Here is a 25177-nt window from a genome sequence, read left to right as displayed (position 1 = left end):
ATCCCCGCCAGGCGTATTTGTGACGTTGGCAGGAGCAAGAGCAGGGCCTCCCTAGATGATCTTAAACTGTGAGGCGGAAGGTAGAGGGAGATGCATTCGGACAAGTAAGCTGGACCAGAACTGTATAGGGCGGTGGTTCTCTACCTGTGGGTCCCCAGATGTTTTGGCCTTCAATTCCTAGAAATCCTAACAGCTGGTAAACTGGCTGGGATTTCTGGGAGCTGTAGGCCAAAACACCTGGGGACCCACAGGTGGAGAACCACTGGTATAGGGCTTTATAGGTCAAAACCATGGATGCCTTTGCTCAGAGGCCTTTGCCCATGGCTGCCTCTCCTCTCCTCTCCAATGCCTCCCTGCTGTGGGGCTGAAACTTGGGAAGTCAAGGGACCTGTCCACTCAGTCATTCCTTCTGGAGGCGTGGAAGGGAGGTGTCCTGGAGCGGAGCTTCAACCACATCAGGGTAACATTACTCTGAAAGGAGAAGAGGAAGAAGGCAGGCAGCAGAGCTCTGGGAAGAAGACCTTGGAGGGAAGGAAGGAGAGGACAGAAGTGAGCAGGAGGAGAAGGAGGAGGAGGAAGAGGAAGAAGAGGGAAAAGGGAGGATTTGCAGGGAGAGAGAGAGGAAGTGAAGGAGGTATATGTAAGGGGCAGAGGTGTGAGGCGTTTGAGGGGCTGAAGGAGAGCCCAGAAGAGCCTTTCGGGACCATCTTTCCAAGGTCTAGCCTTTCTCCGACGGAATTAAGGAGGTGTGAGTGAAGAGTCAGGGAAGAAGCCCAGGTAGCGGGGTCGAGGGAGAGGCGAAGGCGAGACCCCGCGGGGCGTTTGGCGGGCATCCCTCTCCTCCCGGGACCCCCGTCCCTTCTTCCCAGCCATGAGCGCCTGCCTGGCCTCCGGGGGCTTCGGCACCTTCGACTACCTGGTCTTCGCGGCCATGCTGCTCATCTCGGCCGGGATCGGGGTCTACTACGCGGTGGTGGGCAGGCAGGACACCTCGGCGGAGTTCCTGATGGGCGGCCGGAGCCTGACGGCGCTCCCGGTGGCGCTCTCCCTGACGGCCAGCTTCATGTCGGCCGTGACGGTGCTGGGCACCCCCTCCGAGGTCTACCGCTTCGGGGCCATGTTCAGCGTCTTCGCCCTCACCTACGCCTTGGTGGTGATCCTCAGCGCCGAGATCTTCCTGCCCGTCTTCTACCGGCTGGGCGTCACCAGCACCTACGAGGTGAGGCGCTGCCAGGCTCGCCCCCCAAGCTCCCTCCCTCCCTCCTTCCTTCCAGGGCGCACCAGCCTCAGGGGTGGGAATCCTGGAGCCAGAGGGCCAATGCAATGTCATTACAGCCTGGTCGGTGCTCCAATTTGGCTCCCCGGATGTTAGGGAAGGGCAGCTCCCTCCACTTTGGATTCTCCACCATACAGACCACATAAACCAGGGTATCCATCTCCTTTTTATTGAAGGCCACACCAGCCTTTTTGTCTGCTCTTAAAGGGCTATTGAATCCATGGATGGAGAATCAGTGGATAGGCAGGGCCTACACTGTCAGCCCGGGCTTCTGTCAACCTAACAGTTCGAAAAGATGCAAATGTGCATACATCAATAGGTACCACTCCAGCGGGAAGGTAATGTAGTGGTACCTATTGATCTACTCACATTTGCACATTTTCAAACTGTTAAGTTGGCAGAAGCTGGGGCCAACAGCGGGAGCTCATGCTGCTCCCGGATTTGAACCTGTGACCTTTTGGTCAGCAAGTTTAACAGTTCAGCGCCTTAACCCACTGTGCTATCTAGTATGAAAGCTGCTATTAGAAGAAATAACAAAGGGAAAGGTTTCCACTGACATTAAGTCTAGTCGAGTCCTTCCTGCTGGTGTGGTACCTATTGATCTATGCACATTTGCTCCTGCTGGAAGGTAACTGTGCTCCATGCAGTCATGCTGGTCACATGATCTTGGAGGTGTTTACGGACAATGTCAGCTCTTTGGATTAGAAATGGAGATGAGCACCAACCCCCAGAGTCGGACATGGCTGGACTTCATGTCAGGGGAAAACCTTTATCTTTACTACTATATAGGACCCCCAGTGGTGCAGTGGGTTAAACTGCAAGCTGCTGAACTTGCTGACCGAAAGGTTGCAGCTTTGAATCTGGGGAGCAGGGTGAGCTGCCACTGTCAGCCCTGGTTCTGCCAACCTAGCAGTTTGAACACATGCAAATGTGAGTATATCAATAGGTACCACTCTGGTGGAAAGGTAAGGGTGCTCCATGCAGTCATGCCAGCCACATGATCTTGGAGATGGCTATGGACAACACTGGCTCTTGGGCTTAGAAATTGAGATAAGCACCAACCTCTAGAGTTGGACATGACTTGATTTAATATAGGGCAGGCTTGAGCAAACTTTCTAACTTGGGGGCCACATAGTGGGCCAGAGCAGGGTGGGCAGCCGGGAGGGAAAGGGTTCTCCCCAAGCCCCTCCCTGCCTTTTCCTCTTCTCTTTTGGAGGCAGAAAGTGAAGGAAAGACAGGAAACTTTTAGATCCCAAAAGAGTTGGTCTTGGTCAGGATGAGATGCTGGAGAGGAGAGAAAAAGTGTATCCACGAGACCCTGTATTGCCTACTCCTGATATAGAATCCCAGAGCTGGAAGAGACCCCCAAGGGCCATCCAGTCCAACCCCCTGCCATGCAAGAAGGCACATATCAAAGCACTCAATAGACAGCCTCTGTGAAAAAGCCTCCAGAGATGGAGACTCCACCACACTCCCAGGCAGCCTATGCCATTCTCCAACAGCTTTTACTCTCAGGAAGAAATCTCTTTCCCTGCCATTTGAAACCATTGCTCCCTTGTGCCTTGGTCTCTAGAGAAACAGAAAATCAATTTCCCCCCCTCACTCCTCCTCAATGGGACACCTTTTTAAATCTTAAAACATGGTTCTCATGTTCCCTCTCTACCTTCTCTTCTCCCAGCTAAACATTCCCCAGGAAGAAAGGAGGAAGGAAAAAGAAAAAGAAAAAAGGAAGGATGAAAGGGAGGAAGAGAAGGATGGAAGGAAGGGATGAAAGGAATGGAAGGAGGGAGGAAAGAGAAAAGGAAAGAAAGACAAAAGGGAAGAAAGGAAGGAGAAAGAGGGAGAGCGGGAACAAGGAAGGAAAGAGGGAAGGGAAGGAAGAAGGGAGGAAAAAAGAGGGAGGGAAGGAAGGAAGGAAGGAAGAAGAGGTGAGAGAGAGGAGGACTTGAGAAAAGAGCCCAAGGGACTGCATCTGGCCCCCGGCCCCAGGCCTCATGGCCACTTTACAGCCTGTCTGTGCTCTTCAGTTTGCCCCCCCCCCCAAGTTGTTACTGAAGGGCAACTCCCACCACTTTGATTATCCACCATACAGACTACATAAACCAGGGTGTCAACCTCCTTTTTGTGGAGGGCTGCACCAGCCTTATGCAGCCCTCCTTAAAGGGCCTTAAAGGGCTATTGAATCCACAGATGAAGAATCAGTGGATAGGGCCTACTATGTGGGCCTCTCCAGTTGCTGGACTACAACTCTTGCATTCATTATTATTAGACATCATGACTAGAGCTGATGTTAGTTGTGATGCAGTTATGTGGAAGGCTTGGAGCCCCTCATGGAGAAATGGGTTAAACCAGGGGTCCTCAAACTAAGGCCCGGGGGCCGGATGCGGCCCTCCAAGGTCATTTACCCAACCCTTGCTCAGGGTCAACCTAAGTTTGAAATGACTTGAAAGCACACAACAATAACAACAATCCTATCTCATCAGCCAAAAGTAGGTCCACACTTCCCATTAAAATACTAATAAATTTATATTTATTGAAATTGTTCTTCATTTTAATTATTGTATTGTTTTTAAGTGTCTTTTGCACTACAAATAAGATCTGTGCAGTGTGCATAGGAATTCATTCATGTTTTTTCAAATTATAACCCGGCCCTCCAACAGTTTGAGGGACTGTCACCTGGCCCTATGTTTAAAAAGTTTGAGGACCCCTGGGTTAAACTCTTATGCCAGCAGGGTTGCTGACTGACAGATCAGAGGTTCGAATCCAGAGAGAGTGGGTTTATTTACTTCATTTATATACCGCTTTTCTCAGCCCTCAGGCAACTCATATAGCAGTAGAAGTTGCTACAGATCATTGCCTGAACTGTATGGCCATGTTTCAGAAGCATTCTCTCCTGATGTTTCACCCAGATAAACTAGTTTCCAACAGACCTTACAACCTCCAAGGATGCCTGCCATAGATGTGGGTGAAACATCAGGAGAGAATGCTTCTGAAACATCCTATATAAACCTGTGGAATGGCCAAGGTGAGGAAAAAACTCTTGTCTGCTTGAGGCAGGTGTGAATGTTGCAATCGGCCACCTTGATAAGCATTCAATAGCTTTGTAGCTTCAAAGACTGGCTAGTTGCTGCCTGGGGGAATCCTTTGTTGGAAGGTCTTAGCTGGCCCTGATTGATTCTTGTTTGGAATTCCTGGTTTTTGAGTGTTGTTCTTTATTTACTGTCCTGATTATAGATTTTTTTAAAATACTGGTAGCCAGATTTTGGGTTAACATGTTGGATAGTTTATTTACCATACAGATTAAAACCCGGACTCAGTAGCTACCACTTGAAGAATGTTTACCGTGATTACTTCATACATAATCCAAGGTGCTGTGGGCTGTATTTCAGAGGAAGGAACTGTCAAAACCATTTCTGACAACTCCTTGCCTAAGAAAACTCCATGAAAGTCAATAGAGACACTCCCCCACAATATGTATGTACAATAGGAGACAAAGGAAATGTCTGGCTGAACAGGGTCCAAACAATAGTCAATAAACAAACAGAGAACCTCTTCCAGCCTAATATTAATATTACCTCCTCCAATATGATGCATCAAAATCCACATTAGACTAGTATCTTATAGTAGTCTGACTGAAAGATGGAAAAATATTGCACAAGCTTTTGAGTTTGTTGTCAAAGGCTTTCATGGCCGGAATCACTGAGTTGCTGTGAGTTTTCCAGACTGTATGGTTATGTTCCAGAAGCATTCTCTCCTGACCTTATGCCCACACCTATGGTAGGCATCCTCAGAGGTCTGTTAGAAACTAGGCAAGTGGGGTTTTATATATCTGTGGAATGTCCAGGATGGGAGAAAGAACTCTTGTCTGTTTGAGGCAAGTGTAAATGTGCAATTGGCCACCTTGATCCCAGATGGTGGATTTTGGCCTGCAAAACAATTATCTCCTGCCAGTGAAAATAATCACAGATACAGGGAAGTTTTTTTCTGTATAAATGTGTATTTCCCCCCTCCTAATGGTCCTATAGTGACTCCCAAAATATGGGAAGATCTAATATTCCTGCTCGAAGAGATACAGTCAAAAGCTCCCACATCAATCCTTATATGTGGGGACTTCAATGCCCTGATTGGAGATGCTTCAGAAAGCCTTTTGCAACCCATAGGGCTAGATTTGGAGGATATTTTTCTAACTTCACATACCTCTATGGATGACAAATATAATCAGCAGGGTATTAAACTTTTAGAATTCATACACCATCACAGCTTATACACTTTGCACGGGAGTCCAAAGGACTTATCTAGAGAGGCTATTACACATATCTGAGCGAACTAGGCGGCAGTGACATTGATCACATCATGGTATCACCAGGGCTGTTCCCTCAAGTAAATACCTTTGACATCCTGGAATGCATAGAAAGTGACAATTTCCCTTTAGTAGTGTCCTTAGATCCAATTCTGGAACAGACAGAATTATCCAGAACAGAAAACTTAACTGTTGGGAGAAAGGAGGGAGAAAGGAGGGTGAAGTGGTCAAACCATCTGGGATTCTATACTACAGCTAATTCTGTTGAGACAAAGGCCACCTTGATTATCATTGAATGGCCTTGCAGCTTCAAAGCCTGGCTGGTGGCTGCCTGGGGGATCCTTCGTTGGGAGTTGTTACTGACCCTGATTTGATTCTTGTCCTCAATTCCCCTGTTTTGATGAGTGTTGCTCCTGATTTTAGAGTTTTTGAATACTGGTAGCCAGATTTTGTTCATTTTAATGGTTTCTTCCTTTCTATTGAAATTGTCTGCATGCTTGTCAATATATAAACCCCACTTGCAACCCAGCTTTTGAGTTCTTCAGGACTTTTCATCAGGCCAAGATGTTCGAATAACACTTATGTGTGTGTGTGTGTGTGTGTGTATGTTTGCTGATGTTTATTGCAGTGTAGTCAGCAACTGATTATGAAGTAAAAATGCAAATATGCCACTATTAAAGCTAAGCCTAACCAGAACCTTGGATGGTATAAATATAGCCTGTGGTACCTTGGTCTGAAATATATCACCTTGAGTCATGCATCAAGTAACCTGGGAGTTGGATCCCTCTTCAAAAATTACTGGGAGGAAGGAAGTCCCAAGTAGCAATCCCAGTTCCTTCCTGGCAGAGATTAATTTGAATGTCTGCATCACTTTCCACTTTAAGATTGTGACAAGAAGCAAACTATATGGCTTTAAATATTAGCTACTTTTTTCTCCCCTTCCCCCATATTTTTAATATCTTTGATGAGAAGTTCTGGAAAATAGAACAGCTAGTGTGTTGTTTGTGATATTTCAGTTGGCCTTTTAAAAAAAAGCATTATCCTAATAATGGGTTTTAAAATTGTCCTCTTTGCCTACATGTTTACTTTTTTCCAACAAGACATTATCTCTCCTTCCAAAATTATATATATCTTTCTATAAATGACAAATGTGTTTCTTGCAGTACTTAGAACTGCGATTTAACAGGTATCTGCGCCTGTGTGGGACTGTGCTCTTCATTTTACTGACGGTAAGGAATTGTATTTGTATGTTACTTAATAATGGGAGTTTCTAATCTAAACTCGACTTTTGTAGTTAGTTCTGCTAGACTGACAAAGAAAGTTAATTTATTCTCTAGTGTAAATAATGACAGCTAGTGTGATGGTGTGAGTTTTGAAACAGAACTCCAGGCAACCAGGATTCAAATCCTCTCTCAGCCATGGAACAACAACAACAACAACAACAACAATTGTTTATATCCTGTACCATCTCTCTGAAAGGACTCAGTGTGGCTCACAACATAAATAAATACAGTAAATAATATATGCAAAATAAAACACAAGTCAATAAAGGAGAAAGGAAAATAAGATGAAGTAAATAGGTTAAACAATAAACAGTCAAACACGTTACTTAAAACACAATTATTCCAATAAATTAAATAAAACTCCACATACCTGAGTATATCCATTGAACAAAGACCTCATCCCCATTAAGGGGATGTTACTAATCATTTTCAAAGGCCTGTTTGAATAGCCAGGTCTTCAAGTCCTTCTTAAAAGATGAAACATATTGGGCTACTTTGGACAAGACACACTTTCTCAGCCTCAAAGGATAGTAATGGTAAATCTCCTCTGAAGAAATCATGCCAAATAAACCCAATGATCGATTTATCTTAAGAGTCTTCAAAAGTTTGAAACAAAGGCAACAAACAACAATTCTATAGTTATTGCAAAATCAAATTGGTTTTAGAAACTTTAGGCATTAAATTGTGAACAATTGTATGATTGATATTGCCTAATTTTGAAGTGGCAAAAGAAATAGCCAAGTAGCAGAAGCTTCTCACACATTATAAAACACAGATCCCATGTAAACAGAAGATGAGGGAGCTTTGAGTGAAACATGATATGCGTACAGTAGCTGGCTGCCACATGAGAGCTCTGCATTGCTAAGCAGCACTTTCTCTAGATTCAGGAATTTCATAGATTCTGCTGCAGAAACTCTTATCTGCATCTCAGCTGAGTAGCCAAGAGTGCAGCAGCAGTTAGGGATGTCATGAGGTGCACTTCAGCTGGCAATGCTTGAGAGAGAACTTAAGCAGACACTTAGGAAGATTATAAGCTAGTAACTATGGAGAGAGTTGTAATGTGCTTTCTTTATGGGGAGAGCTGTAATGTGCCTTGTGAACCTCCAGAAGTTTCAGCTAGTGTGGAATGTACTGGCTTGGATGCTGGTGGGGACTACATATAGATTGCATTACATTAATTTGGTGACTGTTACACTAGTGTCTGAGATCAATACAAAGCGGTGGCATTGATATTTAAAGATTTAAGTGCTTTGGGTCTGTAATAAGGGGACTTGCAGTGGTGGCTGATTGTTTCCATATCAGAATCATCACTCCTAGAATGTAGTCATAGGATCACAGAATCATAAAGTTGGAAGAGACCTCATGGGCCATCCAGTCCAAACCCCTGCCAAGAAGCAGGAAAATTGCACTCACAGCACTTCTGATAGATGGCCATCCAGCCTCTGTTTAAAAGCCTCCAAAGGAGCTTCCACCACAATCAATCTACATTAGGTTTTAGTCTAGCCTTTAATGGAGCTATCCAAGGTGCTGAACCCTACCACCTGTAAAGTTTGGACTAAAATCACTGTTATATAGACATCAGATACAAGCTGCCATTGAGTACCTGCCAGAAATAAGTAAACCACTAGAAACCTGCTGGGAGAAATAACAGGAAAGATTCTCCTCATTGTACTGAGCTCAACCTTCACTTTTACCTGCTGGCTATATATACCCTTAAAACGCTGGCTATACTCCTACTTTCTGTTCTTATCATGTTGGTCATACAAAATGAATGTTAGTCTAACATAAGTACAGCTCCATTAACAGCATTTTCATTGAGCTCCAGTTATGCTATTTTGGATGCAGGAGCGAATGCCATTTTTACATAGTATATGATTTGGGGCATGTGGGTTTGCCTGCATTAGTACATATTGATGTGAAGTAAGTCTTTTCACTTTAGATTATTTTACATTGCCAAGAAATATTAAAAAAATAAAAACAAGAATCACAGCCATTGTGAAAATTGGAAAATATGAATATATGTGTTTTTTTGCCAATTAACTTTTCAGTGCAATGATTTATGCTTATGTTTGATTTTTGTCTTCTCTTTCCAGACATTATACACTGGTATCGTCATTTATGCCCCTGCCTTAGCTTTAAATCAAGGTATGGTAAATCAATGTATGGTAACATATCAGAACCATTTTTTGATACCTATACAGTGCATCATCTCATGGATAATCTGTTATGAAGACTTCAAATATTCCTGCAGATGTTAGCAGAAGTTGTACAACTTCCATTATATCATCAGAACAAAAAGTTTTGAGTGTCTGCTGAAGTGATTCCCAGCTAAATTCTAGCTTCAGCTTTGCAAGTTAACACAACTTAATTAATGCTATACTATGTGCTTTCAGACCAGTTACAGGCAGTCTCGAAGTTACAAACAATATGGGTTCTATAGGTTTGCTCTTAAGTTGAATTTGTATGTAAGTCAGAACAGGTGCATTTTAAAAGTGCATCTCCAGGATACATATATGTGTGTGTATATGCTTTGGGTAGCATGGGGAAGGGTTAACACTGCTGTGGTGTTTGTTCTGCTATCTGTGGAAGATTTCACCTCACTTTCTGTGCCTGTGATGGTTGGAGTTTTGAAAAAATTGACTTGTTGTGGAAACAAGGATTGGGGATAAAACTTAAATGGAGACACCTTTTCTCCATGGTAATAACTCTTCCAGAAGTAAAATTCTTTTCTGATGGGCAGATTTTTCTCACTTCCAGTTGCTGCCGCTCCTTTTAAACTATGAGTCATGTGTAAGTTGGAAGTTTGTAACTTGGGGAGTGCCTGTATTGATAAGCTGTGGCCTACTGACTGCACTTGGTCCCCCGTTTTTGTGCCCCCTACCCTCGATATCCCAAAGTATTATCATTCACGTGATAAGTGATTCTTACTGAAAGATTTGAAGAGTCATTATATTGCTCTGGAACAGGTTGCAGACTATGCAGACTCAGAACAAACAAAAAAAACCCCTAAAAATAAAACCCAGATCAAAACCACATGTGAACATTTGGTCTCTTCAACTTTGTTTTATTGCTTACGTTTTGATTAGCATGCCTGAAGAGAATGTTGTGGGTGGATAATTGGCTCATGGCCTCTCTAAAGTTGCCCACTTCTACTTTAAAACAATTCTAGACACCATGGCTATGTTTGCTGTACATACAATAATATGGTCTACAGCTGTGAAAATAACTGTTGCTAGAACATATGAATATCTAAACAGTGGTTCTCAACCTGTGGGTCCCCAGATGTTTTGGCCTTCAACTCCCAGAAATCCTAATAACTGGTAAACTGGCTTGGATTGCTGGAAGTTATAGGCCAAAACACTTGAGGACTCACAGGTTGAGAACCACTGTCTGATAGGGAGAGGAAGTGCATAAGATTTGCTGATATTTGATCATTTTTTGCATAATGACTGAGCAAGGACAGTGTATAGTATTGCAAGTCCTGTGTTATAGAGCTAGATAATAAATATAAGTTGGTGGACTAGAATAATCTAGAATTTTGCTTCCAGACGGAGCAACTCATTACATTATGTAATGTAATGATAAGAGTATTATCATTACATTACATAAGTGCATTATCATCACATAGGTGATGATAATGATGCCCTTCTCTTTATTGTTTGTTGCTAGCATCTGTTACACTTGCCCCTGAACATGGAGAATTAGTATGGTTCATACAGCCTGTTGTGCGGACTTGCTCTCTGGGCACAGTTCCAAACAGGCCTCTATGGATGTGCCTTTTAGAAGCCATATGTTAATCAATTAACTCCTGATACTCTACCCAGGGTCATTGTATCTATTGCTGAAACAATTAAGCAAACAGCTGCTACTGTGAAAGTAGTTGTTTCTTCTTTTTTGAAAAACAAACAAACATCCTTCCCCTTGTTTTTTCCCTAGTTACAGGAATGGATTTGTGGGGAGCTGTGGTTGCAACAGGAGTAGTCTGTACTTTCTATTGCACACTGGTATGTTTGCATTTCATTTTAAAACTTACTGGTTTCCTTTTAACCTATAATTGTTGTATATAAATATTTACAAATGCAGTGCCATCTTTCATTTAATGATGTTTCCTCAATGCTTCCTTCCTTTTCCTTGTATGCAAATAATTCAACCCCATCTCTCTCTGAAACTTTTCATCTATGTTCTTCATTAAGTTGGCAGTTTGAATCTGCGAGACAAGGTGAGCTCCTGTCTGTTAGCCCCAGCTTCCCATGCGGAGACATGAGAGAAGCCTCCCACAGGATGGTAACACATCTGGATATCCCCTGGGCAACTTCCTTGCAGATGGCCAATTCTCTCACACCAGAAGCAGCTTGCAATATATTCTCAGGTCGCTTCTGAAATGATAAAAAAAAAATTAGGTTCATTCACAGTTTAATGAGACCAACAATAACATCCATCCATCTTGCTCTTGGCCGGCCCCTCTTCCTTTTTCCTTCCATTTTCCCCAGCATCATTGTCTTTTCCAAGCTTTCCTGTCTTCTCAGTATGTGGCCAGGGCACTTCATCTTTGCCTCTAATATCCTTCCCTCCAGTGAGCAGTTGGGCTTTATTTCCTGGAGTATTGACTGGTTTGATCTTCTTGCGGTCCAAGGTCCAAGAATTTTCCTCCAACACCACAATTCAAAAGCGCCTATCTTCCTTTGCTCAGCCTTCCTTATGGTCTGCTGGGAGTAGTGCGGAGACATGAGAGAATATGCAATATGGAACTCGACTTAGATGCAGCACCATGAATAACGACTTGGGACTAGGCATTATGTTTTAATCTGTATTAATTGTATTTATATGTTTTATTGGTTTTATCACTTAATATGTTGTATTTGTCTATTTGTATTTATAATGGGGCATTGAATTTTTGCCTTATCTGTAAGCCGCTCTGAGTCCCCCTTGGGGTGAGAAGAGCGGGATAGAAATATAGTAAATCAATAAATAGTAAATAAATAAGCTTTCTTTCTGAGGCTGTCCCTTCCAATGTTCCTTTTTAGATCAAGAAATTATGTGTCTTGTACATTAATCTCTATTTACATTTCTCCACACAGGGTGGTCTCAAAGCAGTAGTTTGGACAGATGTTTTTCAAGTTGGAATAATGATTGCTGGATTTTCAGCTGTTATTATACGAGCAATAGTTGTTCAAGGTGGCATTGGACGTATATTAAATGATTCCTACCAAGGAGGAAGGTTAAATTTCTGGAAGTAAGGTTTTTTTTAGTGGTGATATTAACGAAATCTGAAACACAGTATTGGTTTTATGTCTCATTGTAATAACTGACCCTTGTTTCTAGCAATATGTAGGAAAACGTTACTGCTGATGTTTATGGAATGAAGCATAAACAATTGCTTATTTTTCAATGTTAAACTTTTGCTTAATTTAGTAGAAAGCTATAATTCATGTCTTTTGGGGTGATGCTGCCACACTTCCAGGTGGGATTGAAATAAATTAATGGAAAGCCAGCTATTTTTCACAGCCATCTTTTATCTAATAGATAGTTCCATCAACAGAAAGGAAAGGGCTCGTTTGAGTGGCTCGGCCCTCCACACATCACCTGTTACATTGAGGAATTTTGAGCAAATCACTGAATGTGAACCTGAAAAGAAAATGTTAAGTTCTATGTTTTCTTCTTTTAATTTAGCTTCAATCCTGATCCTTTGCAAAGGCATACATTCTGGACAATTATTGTTGGTGGGACTTTCACCTGGCTTGGTATATATGGAGTTAGCCAGTCACAGGTTCAGCGATACATTGCTTGTAAAACTAGATTTCAAGCAAAACTGTAAGTATATTGGTTATTCTGACCTGTTACTGCAATCAGTTCATTACAAGGTTTATTTCCAATTTCACTTGACATAATAAACATATAGAATTCTAATAATGAAAGAAAAAGGCATATTATGATTTCTGCATTGTGACCTATGTCAAAAGTATATACATTCCAATCATATATAGCAACTGCTAATGTTATATGACTTTTTTTACAGCCTAGCAGCAAAGGTATTTGGACTTGAATGAATTAAAATAGTCCTTATAGTTGGATGCATATAAAGATCAAAATAACATTATGGAGCTATCAGACTTGAGTAAATTGTCTTTGGGTAGAATGAGAGACGCCATGAACTGTAGAATTTGTAAGCCTATTGATTTGGGGAAACTTATCCCGTACTGAAACTTATACTTGAACATTGTATTTTCCATTTCATTGCATGGTACTGTTGGAAGAAATTGACACTGAACCAATTGTAATTACGTAATTAATTAATCTAGGCATTAATCCAAGCCTGGATTGTAGAAGAATAAAGTATTATCTTTTTCTCTGCCGATGCAGTCTTAGCTTTTGCCACTGCTATTCTGTCTGTTTGTCTTGGATATTTCTGCTCTAGAGTCTCAGGTCCCTTCTACACTGCCATATAATTGAGATTATCAAAGCAGAAAATCCACATTATCTGCTTTAAACTGGATTATATGAGTCTACACTGTCATATAATACAGTTCAAAGCAAATCATCTGGATTTTGTATGGCAATGTAGAAGGGGCCTTGACTCTGAATCCAAACATTCCTGCTCTTTGTTTTCTGTCTTTGCTTTCTCTTAGGACAACACTTCCTGTTCTGTCTGTAAATGTGCCTTCCCAGATTAGGAAATCTCCATTACCAAGTCCCATAAGCACTTTACTAGAACTAAGGATTGCTGCACACCGCACACTGCACTTGCCCTATAAGCTTTATATATACCACCTGTCACATCAGCATCTGATGTGCTCTGCCCAGTTTATCTGATATGGGCAGATTATTGAAGATTTACCTTCAAGTTTCTTTGATTTCATTGCCATTCTTCTAAATGTACACATTTCTGTGTTATTTTTAAAATATGCATACCCTTATATAAAGTGTTCTTGTGTTTTTTCCCCAAATGTCCACATTTTGTCACACGTTTTTAAAAATGTATGTTTATTGCATGCATATTTTTGTTTATATATTGAATTATACATCTGATCTTTGTACTCACATCTACGGCCACTTCCATACAGTCCCACATTATCTACTTTGAACTGGAATATATGGCAGTGTGGACTTAAATAACACAGATATTGTGGGATTTTATTGCCTTGATATTTTGAGTTATATAACTGTGTGGAAGGGCCCTATATTAAATCCCAGAAAGTACAAACCAGGATAAATTTTACCTAAAACAAATTGAAACAAAACTCTTTTCCATTGCTACTACCTATTCTGTGTATGTGCAAGGTCATTAGAATGGTCGTTAACATCTTTAGTTAAGATTATCTTAGGTAACAAGTCTATTCTCAGAGAATCATATATACTTGCTTAGATGAACCACTGACTTGACTTAATATGAAGTAGCTTTATATCACACAAGAAAAATGACACCAGGTTTATGAAAGCATTACTCATGCAAATAAATATTTTGTCAAGTACATGAGACTTTACTGTTGGGCCCATATAATTCTGAGGTGTTAGAAAGAAAGCATAAGAGCAGCAGAGATAATTAACATAGGGATTTAAAACAAGATCAGTCTTGCTCAGACAAGTTTCTGTGCCATAACATCACATGTGCTCACACACACACACACAGCTGAGTGCCAAAAGATTTGCATTGTTCTTAAGGATTCAGTATATTGTCATCTAACAAAGATTTTCTTTTCTTTGGCTGCCAAAGAGGAAGTTAATACAGGTACAGTGCAATACACAATTGCATAATGATACAACACTATGATATTTCCACATATTTACAAGATGAAAAATGATTGTGTTATTATTTCCTTCTAGATCTCTTTACATAAACCTCTTGGGACTGTGGGCAATTCTTTGCTGCGCTGTGTTGTGTGGACTAGCCATGTATTCCATTTATAAGGACTGCGACCCTTGGACAGCAACATGTGTATCAGCACCGGACCAGGTCTAGTATTAAACATTTTTAAAAGCTGGAAGAAATATAAGGGTTATAATTTTGCATTTGAGATGGGATGTTAAGTACTGGATTCACTGGATGGTTTCCAAACTTTTTTGGTCATCGAACCCTTCAAAAGACTCTGTCAGGTGGAGTCCTAATTCTAACCTTAAGTACCGTCAATACACAAAGTTCTTCATTATTCATATACTCTTATTGCCTGGGTGTTTTGTATAATGTAGGTTTGGTAATAAAGATATTCAAATTTTAGTTATATCTTTGTATTCTGGCATGGATGTTTAAAAAAATTAAAAATATTTTAAAGATCTTTTGCAGACGTATAATGGGCATGGGCAAACTTGGGCCCTCCAGGTGTTTTGGACTTCAAGGGGGAAAAGGAAAGGGCCTGAGGCTGTTAGGAATGGTGGGAGTTGAAGTCCAAAACACCTGTAGAGCCCAAGTTTGCCCAAGTTTGCTTTTTTAGAACCCTAGGATTGCATGGAACACAATTCGTTAATTGCTGCATTAGGTTTATACACAATAATCCTGTTGGAATGAATTATTAGTATAGAATAACTCTAAATATTTAAAGCAATGTCCCCAAATCTTGCCCCTTAGAATCCAAATATTGAATGAAATTTAGGTTGAAGTGTAAAGTGGATGGCTTGAATTTATTCTGCTTTTGAGAAGATGATATAATAGTTAATTTCACACACATTTAGAAGCTCAATTGCCACATCATTTGTTTAAGCTTGGAGATACTGTTAAGGAATGAGAAAACAAATTGTAGTGGAATTAAATGAAGATGATTTTGTAACATATATACTACAATTGGAATTGTTTCAGCTTATGCCATATTTGGTTCTGGATATCCTGAAAAAGTATCCAGGGATGCCGGGGCTTTTTGTAGCAAGTGCTTACAGTGGAACACTAAGGTGAGTTAATCCCGAATCCAGAGGAGAGAACAAATATGTTCGTAACGGATTCAAATGGCTACCACAACCTGTAATTATCTTAATCAGTGGATTGCTTGCTTTAGACTTCAGGTTAATGCATTTTTTGTGTGAGATAGCCCCATTTACTTTAGCAGGGCTCAATCCCAAGTAAGTACACCTATATCTTAAGGCAATTTATTGATAAGTAAATGTAAAGGTTTACCCTGACATTAAGTTTAATAGTAAGTAAGTATTTCTAAGCCAAAGAGCCGGCATTGTCGGTAGATGCCTCCAAGGTCACGTGGACAGCATGACTGCATGGAACGCTGTTACCTTCCCGCCAAGATGGTACCTATTGAGCTATTCGCATTTGCATGTTTTCAGACTGCTAGGTTGGCAGAAACTGGGCTTAACAGTGAGAGCTCACCCCACTTTCCAGATTCGAACCCCCAACATTTTGTTCAGCAAGTTTAGCAGCTCAGCAGATTAACCCAATGTGCCACCTATTGATAGGGATTATTTATTTATTTATTTATTTATTTATTTATTTATTTCAAACATATCCCATCCTTCTCACCTCCAAGGGGGGCGGGGGACTCATGGTGGCTCACAATTTGGAACCATTAGATGCCAAACACAACAATTATAATAACAATTACAATTAAAACAATTAGTTAAAACATCAATTATAAAACATCCATTTAAAATTACACAAATCCAAAGTCACAATCTGAGGTCTGTCTATTTTCAGTCACATAAGTCATTTACATTATTATTGCTGCACCTGCTGCTTGAATGCTTGGTCCTCCAAGCATGTTTTAAGTTTTTTCCTAAAGGATAGAAGGGAGGGGGCCGATCCAGTTTTATTAGGGAGGGAGTTCCACAGACAGGGGTGGGGGCATATCTCTCATCTCCACCAATCACGCTTGCGAGGATGGTGGGATGGAGAGCAGGGCCTCCCCCAACAATCATAACCTTCGAGATGGATCATAGAGGAGGATGCTTTCCTCTCCTTAGAGTTAATGTTAGCATATGCCAATCAAGGATGACATAAAGCAGTGTATCAAGCTGTGTTCCTCCAGATATTTTGAACTTCAGCTCCCACAATTCCTAACAGCTGGTAAACTTGCTGGGATTTCTGTAAGCTGAACTCCAAAACACCTGGGGGAACAGTTTGAGAATACAGTAAAAGCACAACCTTTTTGTCCACTGTTAGAATATGTTCTGACATGTCATTGTTAACATGAAGGGCAGGGGGGGATATATTATATAGACTTCACAGAAAAATACAGCTGTCTTCTCCCATTTTTATGTAGAAGTGCCTTACTAAGGTTTTAGTCAAAGATCACTTTGATTAGCATAAAATGGTTGTTGAGTACAAACCTTCATTTTTATTGTAGGATGTATTATCTTACTTAGTTGTCACTATGCTACTTATTTATTGTTGACAATAACAATTCCAGATATTAATATACAAGTTCATAACACCCTAAGCAGGTATGAAAGTAAAATGCACATTGTTTTGTCTCCTTAGTACAGTGTCTTCAAGCATCAATGCTTTAGCTGCTGTGACTGTAGAAGATTTAATCAAACCTTACTTCAAAACACTCACTGAAAAGAAATTGTCTTGGATTTCAAAGGGGATGAGTAAGTCTACAAGTATATTTTTAGTTTATTTTGTCATAACGTACAAAATCTGTTCACATACATAGCTATTTCTGTTGATAGCTAATACTGTGTTAGTAGTTTTTAAAATATAGAAAATGGCTTTGAATTATAAAGTAGCAAACAACCTCTTAACCTCTGAGGATGCCTGCCATAGAAGTGGGTGAAATGTCAGGAGAGAATGCTTCTGGAACATGGCCATACAGCTCAGAGAACTCACAGCAACCCAGACTAGATGAGAAATATAAGCAATACATGCTGAATAATCCTGCACTTTACAAGGGTTCAAATCTCAGTTAACCTTCAATTATGGCATTATCTCAGTTTTAAAAGACCCCTTGAGACAAACAAGAACTTAACCTTCTGTTGATTTGGCTAGTCCTAAATGTGCCAGTTTTGTTTTATTTTTGAATCATGAGAGGATATCAAACTATAGAGCAAGCCCTGTAAAAACAAACTACAAATGATGTGCCAAATCAAATCATTTTAAGGATCACTAAGTCCATCTGTTGTTTCTTAATTTGTCCCATAAAAGTGTAATTTGACATATTTGTGTACAACATTCATTTAGGTTTATTTTACGGAGGAGTGTGCATTGCTATGGCTGCATTGGCATCACTTCTAGGAGGTTTGTTACAGGTAGGTGTTTAATCATTTCTTAGTTCATGTCAGTTTGCTCGGGAGATCGGAACAGTCAGTACTCACTCCAGCACTTCCTTATACTCCCTTATACTTCAAATCCCTTTATACTTTAAACTCCTACCATCACAATAGCTTGTAAAGAGGTTAACTGACACATGAGCCTTAAATAATACAACTTAAATTGTATTTAAACCACAGACTAATATTGGAGCATACCTCTGTGATTTTATTATCTCCCAGAACCTGGTGTTCAGGAAGTTGGCACCTCTGTGGAAATCCATGCCAATTAGTTTTGCCAACCATATAGCTCTACTTACTACCATCCCAGTTTCAATTCGAAAGTTCTTTGCTTCCTTTCTTAGGTGGAGGTTGAATTAACAAATTGCACTGCCTTAAATCAATAGGGTTTAATGAAAAATAAAAGCCAAGTTGTAATTGTAGTTCATTGGCCTTTGTTGGTTTGTTTCAATACTTGTAAGTAAGTAACTTGTTATAAATAATATTGTCTGCAACACATTATTTTTGGGAATATTGACAGTATAACAACTTTCTTTTCCTCAAGGAAGCTAAACAGCTTCACAACATTACTTTATATGTTTGTGACAAATGAAATGTATTTTCTCTTGTGATATTTGAATGCTTTATGGGTATTCAAAGGATATTTTCCTTGCAAATTGTAGGTTGGGGATAGGGATCAACTTATGGTCTGTATGCAGCCCCAAAGCCATTTCTTTGGGCAGTGTACCCTTCCCGCCCTGCTAGTCCCCCATCTGAAAAAACATTATCTGCAGTTTGAAAAGGAGTATTGCATGGATGAAGCAAAAGCTTATTGCCCTTTCTTTGTTCCAGACCACAGCTTCAGATGATTTTTGCCTGATACATTTTAGAATATATGTTTTTTATTGCAAACACCAAATTTAAATCTGCAGGGCAAAAGGACACTTGGCATTAATGATTTGTAGTGGTTGAAATCATTGATGAGGAGAGGGTTAAACATCCCCTCCCCCTATACTTGCTTTATGATCAGCCATATCTTTCTGCACAATATTTATGATAAGCTATGTAAGTTATAAATCACAATGTCTACAAACTAATTTCTTCAGTAATATTGAGATTTAAGCATCCATCTGAATGTATGACATTTCTTCTTCCTCAGGCAGCTCTCAGTATTTTTGGCATGGTTGGTGGGCCTCTTCTGGGACTATTTTCTTTGGGTATCCTTTGTCCCTTTGCCAATCCATTGGTAAGTAGCTACAATTATTTTCCTTCTGTCAGAAAAGCAGCCCAGTATTTGTTTATAGAAATTGTTCCCTGTCTCTGGATTCAGTAAGTTTTTCATTGCATTGTGAGGGTTTTTCATACTGGAAATAGTCCAATAATGATCCCTTTTCCCACAACAGTTCAGTAACCAGTTGAGCTGCAGATGTCTCATAGCAGTTTCTCCTATTAATGATCCATTAGTGGATGCAGTCTGGCTATATTCTCTCTTGTAGGAGAAAGGAATTAAAATGGCAAAGGATGGCATGATTACCTTTTTCCTGTGTCATCATGTCACACTGTTATGACATCGCAACATCATAGCATTATTGTGCTATTACTGCTACAAATACACATATTTTAAAATTATACAAACCAATCATAAAGCAACGGACAGGATACAGGTATCAATAATGGCACAATTGATATAGACAAAAAATTCCAGTGTAAATGCATTAAAGCATAAACACAAAACAAGTGCCACAGAGCATCAACAAGCAGCTACTTTTATGAGAATGGCTGGAGTGGATTTCACATGGAACCATGCAACATAGGGCGCACCCACACAGGGTGGAAAATGTGCGCTCTTCTGGATTTTAATGTAAAATGCCTCACATAAAAATTTGCCACGAAGTAGGAAAACCCTGCTTTTTGGTGAACTAATTTGATCCTGAATTAGACCTGAATCTTCCTGGAAGACTTGAGTTGAATCGAGTATGGCTGGTATATGATATGTCACCTCAAAAATCCTCGACTTCTGAGGGGGACAATCCAGACAGCCCTCTCAGGTTTTCTGGGTTTTCCACAAACCTCCCAAAAATCCTTAAAAATAAAAAAATACTTACTCGGCTGGCACTTCCCTGCTGCCCTGCTGCCAGCCCTCTCCTGGCATGTTGAAATGATGTGCCCAGAGAAGTGGGGGAGGAAAATTGCTCCTGCCCCCCACTTCTGGCTCGTTATTTCTACATGCCAGAAGACAGCTGGCAGCGGAGAAATGCCGTCCAGGTAAGTAATTTTTACTTTTTAAGGTTTTTCGGGTGGGGGAGGGGTTGTTAGTGTCTGAGTGCCCTACCAGAAGGTCCAACAGGGCATGTGGACACCCCACTAGAAAAGTATGAGCTTTCTGGGGCATGTGTGGACACTAATCAGCACCCAATTAGGTTTTTTAAAGGAGCAATGTGATAAGGCCTGATAACACAATATGTAGTTTGTTGCTAAAATAATATTCTCTTCTGTTCTTAGAAATCACATGATATAGGAATGATTTTCATTTCCTTTGTAATTTGAATGGGATTTGATTTTCTCTTTAATAGGGAGCATTTATCGGTCTCATTTGTGGATTTACTTCTTCCCTTTGGGTTGGAATTGGAGCTCAGATATACCCTCCGCTTCCCAATACCACTATGCCATTAAGTCTCTCGACTGAAGGCTGCAACATAACCAATGCAGGTATAGAAAGTTTCTGGAATGCATCTACAGAAATGTCAGATTCTTTGAATATTCAAGAAACTGAAAGGTATGTACAACATTTATCAGTTGTCAGCCTACATGCTGTCAAATTACACTGTGGGGGCCCATCTATACTGTCATATAACACAATTTGAAATGCAAATGATGTAGAGACTTATTTGAAACAGTATATGAAAAATATCATTTTACAACACATCATTTTCTTCTTTTCTTTAATGTTGTATGCTACATTTGTATCTGCATTTGAATAGTTTCTTGAACAGAGACCTGTTGGAGAACTTCTGGGAAAGGATTGAGGGAGCAATAGGATCAAGAATAAGGACAGGAATAATTGATGCCTCTCTCCTAAATCAGAAACGTTTTCTTTATTCATATTGCAATTGGTTTAAAAGTGTTTAATTCAAACATATGAGTTTGAACATTTAGAAACACCCAAATACTTTTTCATAAACCCCAGGTTTAAAATAAAAGCAACTATCCGTTAAAATAACACAGTAAATAATGAATGAGGGCTAGTGTTAGCTGCATTTGTGAACTACAAAAAAATTCTGTTTTGATTATCTAGGCCGGTCCTTGCAGATCACTGGTATTCCTTATCCTATCTATACTTCAGCACACTTGGAACACTGGTCACAATCGTCATTGGAATAGGAGCCAGCCTTTTGACAGGTATTTCTTCCTGGGTTTTGTTTTTTATTGAGGCAGTGATTTGTTTCCAAAAGAAACCGAATTCATAGACTTCTATATACACGGTGATATATGGATTTCAAAAAAGTATCAGGGCATTTTTTTGGGTGCTCTATGCAATCAGGGCAAAAACAAAAAGTTCAGAAATAGTGATTTTTAATGGTTTCTCTTCAAATTGCAGTAATTAATTCATTTAAATCGAAGATCACCAATTGCATGAATTGTCCTTTTTTATTTGGAAAACACACCAGTAGCTCTTTTAAGAAACAGAATTCACATGGAACAATGCAACTGCCTCTTTCAAAAAAGTGCCCTGATTCACCAGGATCTGAATGCCTCCCTTTTGCTGGCTCCCTGATTCAATTCACTTAAATAGGTTATAGGTCACATTAAGTGGCCCTTATCTATTCTAAGTTACTGTGCCTGGACAGGTTCGAATCGGGGAGCGGCGTGAGCTTCTGCTGTCAGCCCCAGCTTCTGCCAACCTAGTAGTTTGAAAACATGCAAATGTCAGTAGATCAATAGGTAAGGGTGCTCCGGCAGGAACGTAAGGGTGCTCTATGCAGTCATGCAAGCCACATGACTTTGGAGGTGTCTATGGACCACGGCGGCTCTTTGGCTTAGAAACAGAGATGAGCACCAACCCCCAGAGTTGGACATGACTGGACTTAATGTCAGAGAAAAACCTTTACCTTTACCTAGGGTCACAGTAACTATGAAATGATTCCACTCTTCTACTTTTGTCTGGACCGGGCCAGAAGATTCATTGGGCTCCCTCACTGTGATTACATTTCTGTTGCAATTCTTGCTACATGTTTGATTTTGATTTGACTTCCTCCTACCTCATTTTTCTAGTCAATTTTTAAACTAACCATAAATCTGTTGGGTTATTGATATAAACTAGCTTGGAGACACAACTTGTTGCCCTCCAGATGTTGTTGGACTTAACTCTCATCATCTTTGTCCATCATAACCAGAGCTAATGGTAATGACAACTGCAGCTGAGCAATGTCAGGTGGGCTAACAGTTTATTACTGATGTAGAAAGGTAGGGTTAGTAAGTCACTTCTGATCTGAGAAAATTGGCCGCCTGCAAGGACGTTGCCCAGAGGACGCCTGGAGCTGACAGATGGAGCTCAACCCTCTCTCCTCGGATTCAAACTGCTGACCTATCTGTCAGCAGTCCTACCAGCACAAGGGTTTAACCCATTGCACCACCAGAGGATTAAAAAAAAACTTCCAGTAATAAAAACATATCACACTACTGGGAATGTTTCATATTATCTAATACAATTAATTCTTTGACAGCCTTTCTGCATTGTCTGGTGTCAGTAATATCACTTTGCCTATGGCCATTTTAAAAATTACCCAAATAAGAATAATTTCAAAAATAATCTATACACTTTGAATTGGTTTTGATTTGCCCAATGGATATTTTTTAGGAGGATTACGACAGAAAGTGGATCGGAAATTCATGCTTACCAAAGAAGATTTCCTGTCTAATTTTTCATGTTTGAAACCTAAGCAAGTATGTACAGTTTTGGAATTTACTCTTATTTGATTACTTTTGTGTGATAAAAAAAATGCAGGTTATTAGGACTGATATACCACCATACATCTAAAAAAATTCAAATCTTTTACTACATTTCATTATTACCTGTGAAGTAAAATCTTTAATTCACTTTCTCCACGTTCTATTTATAATACATTTTGCTTGGATCTTACCTGGATGTTGTTAGCCATTCATGTTTAACAGTCCCCTCCTGTATAATGTGGAAGTTGTATTTGTGTAGGCAGTAGAGGAAATAACTTGACAGGGATTCTGGTACCTTTGAAATGGTCAGAGGGGTTGCTAAAGACCATCAGAAAACACAGTATTTTCTGTTTGTCATGGGGGTTCCTTGTGGAAAGTTTGGCCCAATTCTATCATTGGTGGGGTTCAGAATGCTCTTTGATTATAGGTGAACTATAAATCCCAGCAACGATACCTCCCAAATGTCAAGGTCTATTTTCCCCAAACTCCACCAGTGTTCACATTTGGGCATATTGAGTATTTGTGCCATGTTTGGTCCAGATCCATCATTGTTTGAGTCCACTGTGCTCTCTGGATGTAGGTGAACTACAATTTCCAAACTCAAGGTCAGTGTTCACCAAACTCTTCCAGTATTTTCTGTTGGTCATGGGAGTTCTGTGTGCCAAGTTTGGTTAAATTCCATCATTGGTGGAGTTCAAAATGCTCTTTGATTGTAGATTAACTAGAAATCCCAGCAACTACAACTCCCAAATGACAATATCACCACCACCCCCCCCCCTCGCCCCCGGTATTCAAATTTGGGCATATCGGATATTTGTGCCCAATTTCATCCAGTGATCATCCAGTGAATGAAAATACATCCTGCATGATTCATAACAGTAGCAAAATTAGAGTTATGATGTAGCAATGAAAATAATTTTATGGTTGGGGGTCACCACAACATGAGGAACTGCATTAAGGGGGTGCGGCATTAGGAAGGTTGAGAAACACTGAAATAGGGGGTTATGTATGTTGTTTTCTTCATTATCTAGTAGGCAAGAGGATACTTCAAAATATAGAGATATAAATAGAAAAAAATATTTTTAAAAAATTAATAGTAATACATTTCACATTGTATTTTTTTTTCAGGAAGAGAAAATCAACGTTTTAAGTTGGAAGCCATTTACTGGGACTGACGAAGGAACTGACAATCCTGCCTTCAATCATATTGAAATGAATGTAACAGACAATAATGAAAAAATCAATGGTGTTCATACATGAAAATAATCTCGGACTCTGTGCTTATGTTGGCAGCTATTTAGGGTTTATGCCGCTCAAGTCAGGGTACATTTTATGGAAAATTCTATGAATTGTCCACTTTACTCAGGACTTCGAAGCAATATTTACTAAGTTATCATCATTGCAAAGTAGATTGCAGAAATAAATAATTGGATAAAATATAACTGGAGAAAAATGCAAGTAATGATCATTGTAACATTATTAATTTAAAAACAAACAAACATGGGAAGCAAGTTCTGGACATTAAATTATTCTTCCCAATAAGTACGTCCCAGCAATTCAGTGACTAAACATGTTTTGAACCACACAGTATGTTTGATTAAAAATACTACTGATTCTTCGCTAACTTACATGATTTTCCAGCAAGGTATTGTTTTGCACAGATAAAAGAGGCCCCTTTTACATTGCCATATAAAATCCAAATTATCTGCTTTGAACAGAATTATAGTATAGATTCAGATAATCCAGTTCAAAGCAGATAATGTGGGTTATCTGATTTGAGAATCTGGGTTAAATTGCAGTGTAGAAGGGACCAGAGATATCCAAATGAAGCCATGTTTAAGCAATATCTTTAAAATGCCAGTGGATCTTTTTGGTGCATTATTCACAAGCTCAACATGTATTGGAAACAACTTTGGAACCATAACTGTAGATCAGAGGCTGTTAATTTGTAGTCCCCAGGACCTCAAGGAATTCATTCAGGGATTCAGGTCATTCAGGACCCTGACGTTTATGTTTATGATGTTATTACTAGAGTAGATCCTGAATCTGTTGCTTGAGGCAGCTCCATTGGCATGCCACCTGTTCTTGGGTGATTTATTTCTTCCAAGTGCTTTGAGTTCAACTTTGAAACTTATAGGTTACACTTAATATGATTCTTCTGCGTGGTACTGTGAAATCCACACCTGT

At 40.0% G+C, this 25177-nt stretch overlaps 1 protein-coding gene across 1 annotated transcript; it reads left to right on the top strand.

The window, feature by feature from the left end:
• Window positions 1-342: 342 nt before the first annotated feature.
• On the top strand, window positions 343-25143 carry LOC132776053 (sodium-coupled monocarboxylate transporter 1-like). Its single transcript, XM_060777235.2, has 15 exons — window positions 343-1219; window positions 6740-6805; window positions 8953-9004; window positions 10796-10863; window positions 11938-12092; window positions 12530-12670; window positions 14681-14810; window positions 15648-15736; window positions 17271-17383; window positions 17973-18040; window positions 19200-19286; window positions 20614-20816; window positions 21336-21439; window positions 22899-22984; window positions 24119-25143. Exons 1-15 carry the CDS (start codon window positions 872-874, stop codon window positions 24248-24250), a joined length of 1842 nt encoding a protein of 613 aa, XP_060633218.2. The 5' UTR covers window positions 343-871; the 3' UTR covers window positions 24251-25143.
• Window positions 25144-25177: the final 34 nt, after the last annotated feature.

The sequence above is a fragment of the Anolis sagrei genome, chromosome 5 (assembly GCF_037176765.1).
Source record: "Anolis sagrei isolate rAnoSag1 chromosome 5, rAnoSag1.mat, whole genome shotgun sequence".
In the NCBI taxonomy this organism is placed as follows: Eukaryota; Metazoa; Chordata; class Lepidosauria; order Squamata; family Dactyloidae; genus Anolis; species Anolis sagrei.
Note: the sequence above shows the minus strand (reverse complement) of the source record. Positions and strands in the feature narration are given on the sequence as shown.

Bases quoted from the DNA above. Each gene is read 5' to 3' on its own strand.
- LOC132776053 (XM_060777235.2), top strand. From the start codon at position 872: ATGAGCGCCTGCCTGGCCTCCGGGGGCTTCGGCACCTTCGACTACCTG. The intron at 19,287-20,613 runs GTAAGTAGCTAC...TCTCTTTAATAG, and splicing joins GTCCCTTTGCCAATCCATTG to GGAGCATTTATCGGTCTCAT. The intron at 20,817-21,335 runs GTATGTACAACA...TTGATTATCTAG, and splicing joins AATATTCAAGAAACTGAAAG to GCCGGTCCTTGCAGATCACT.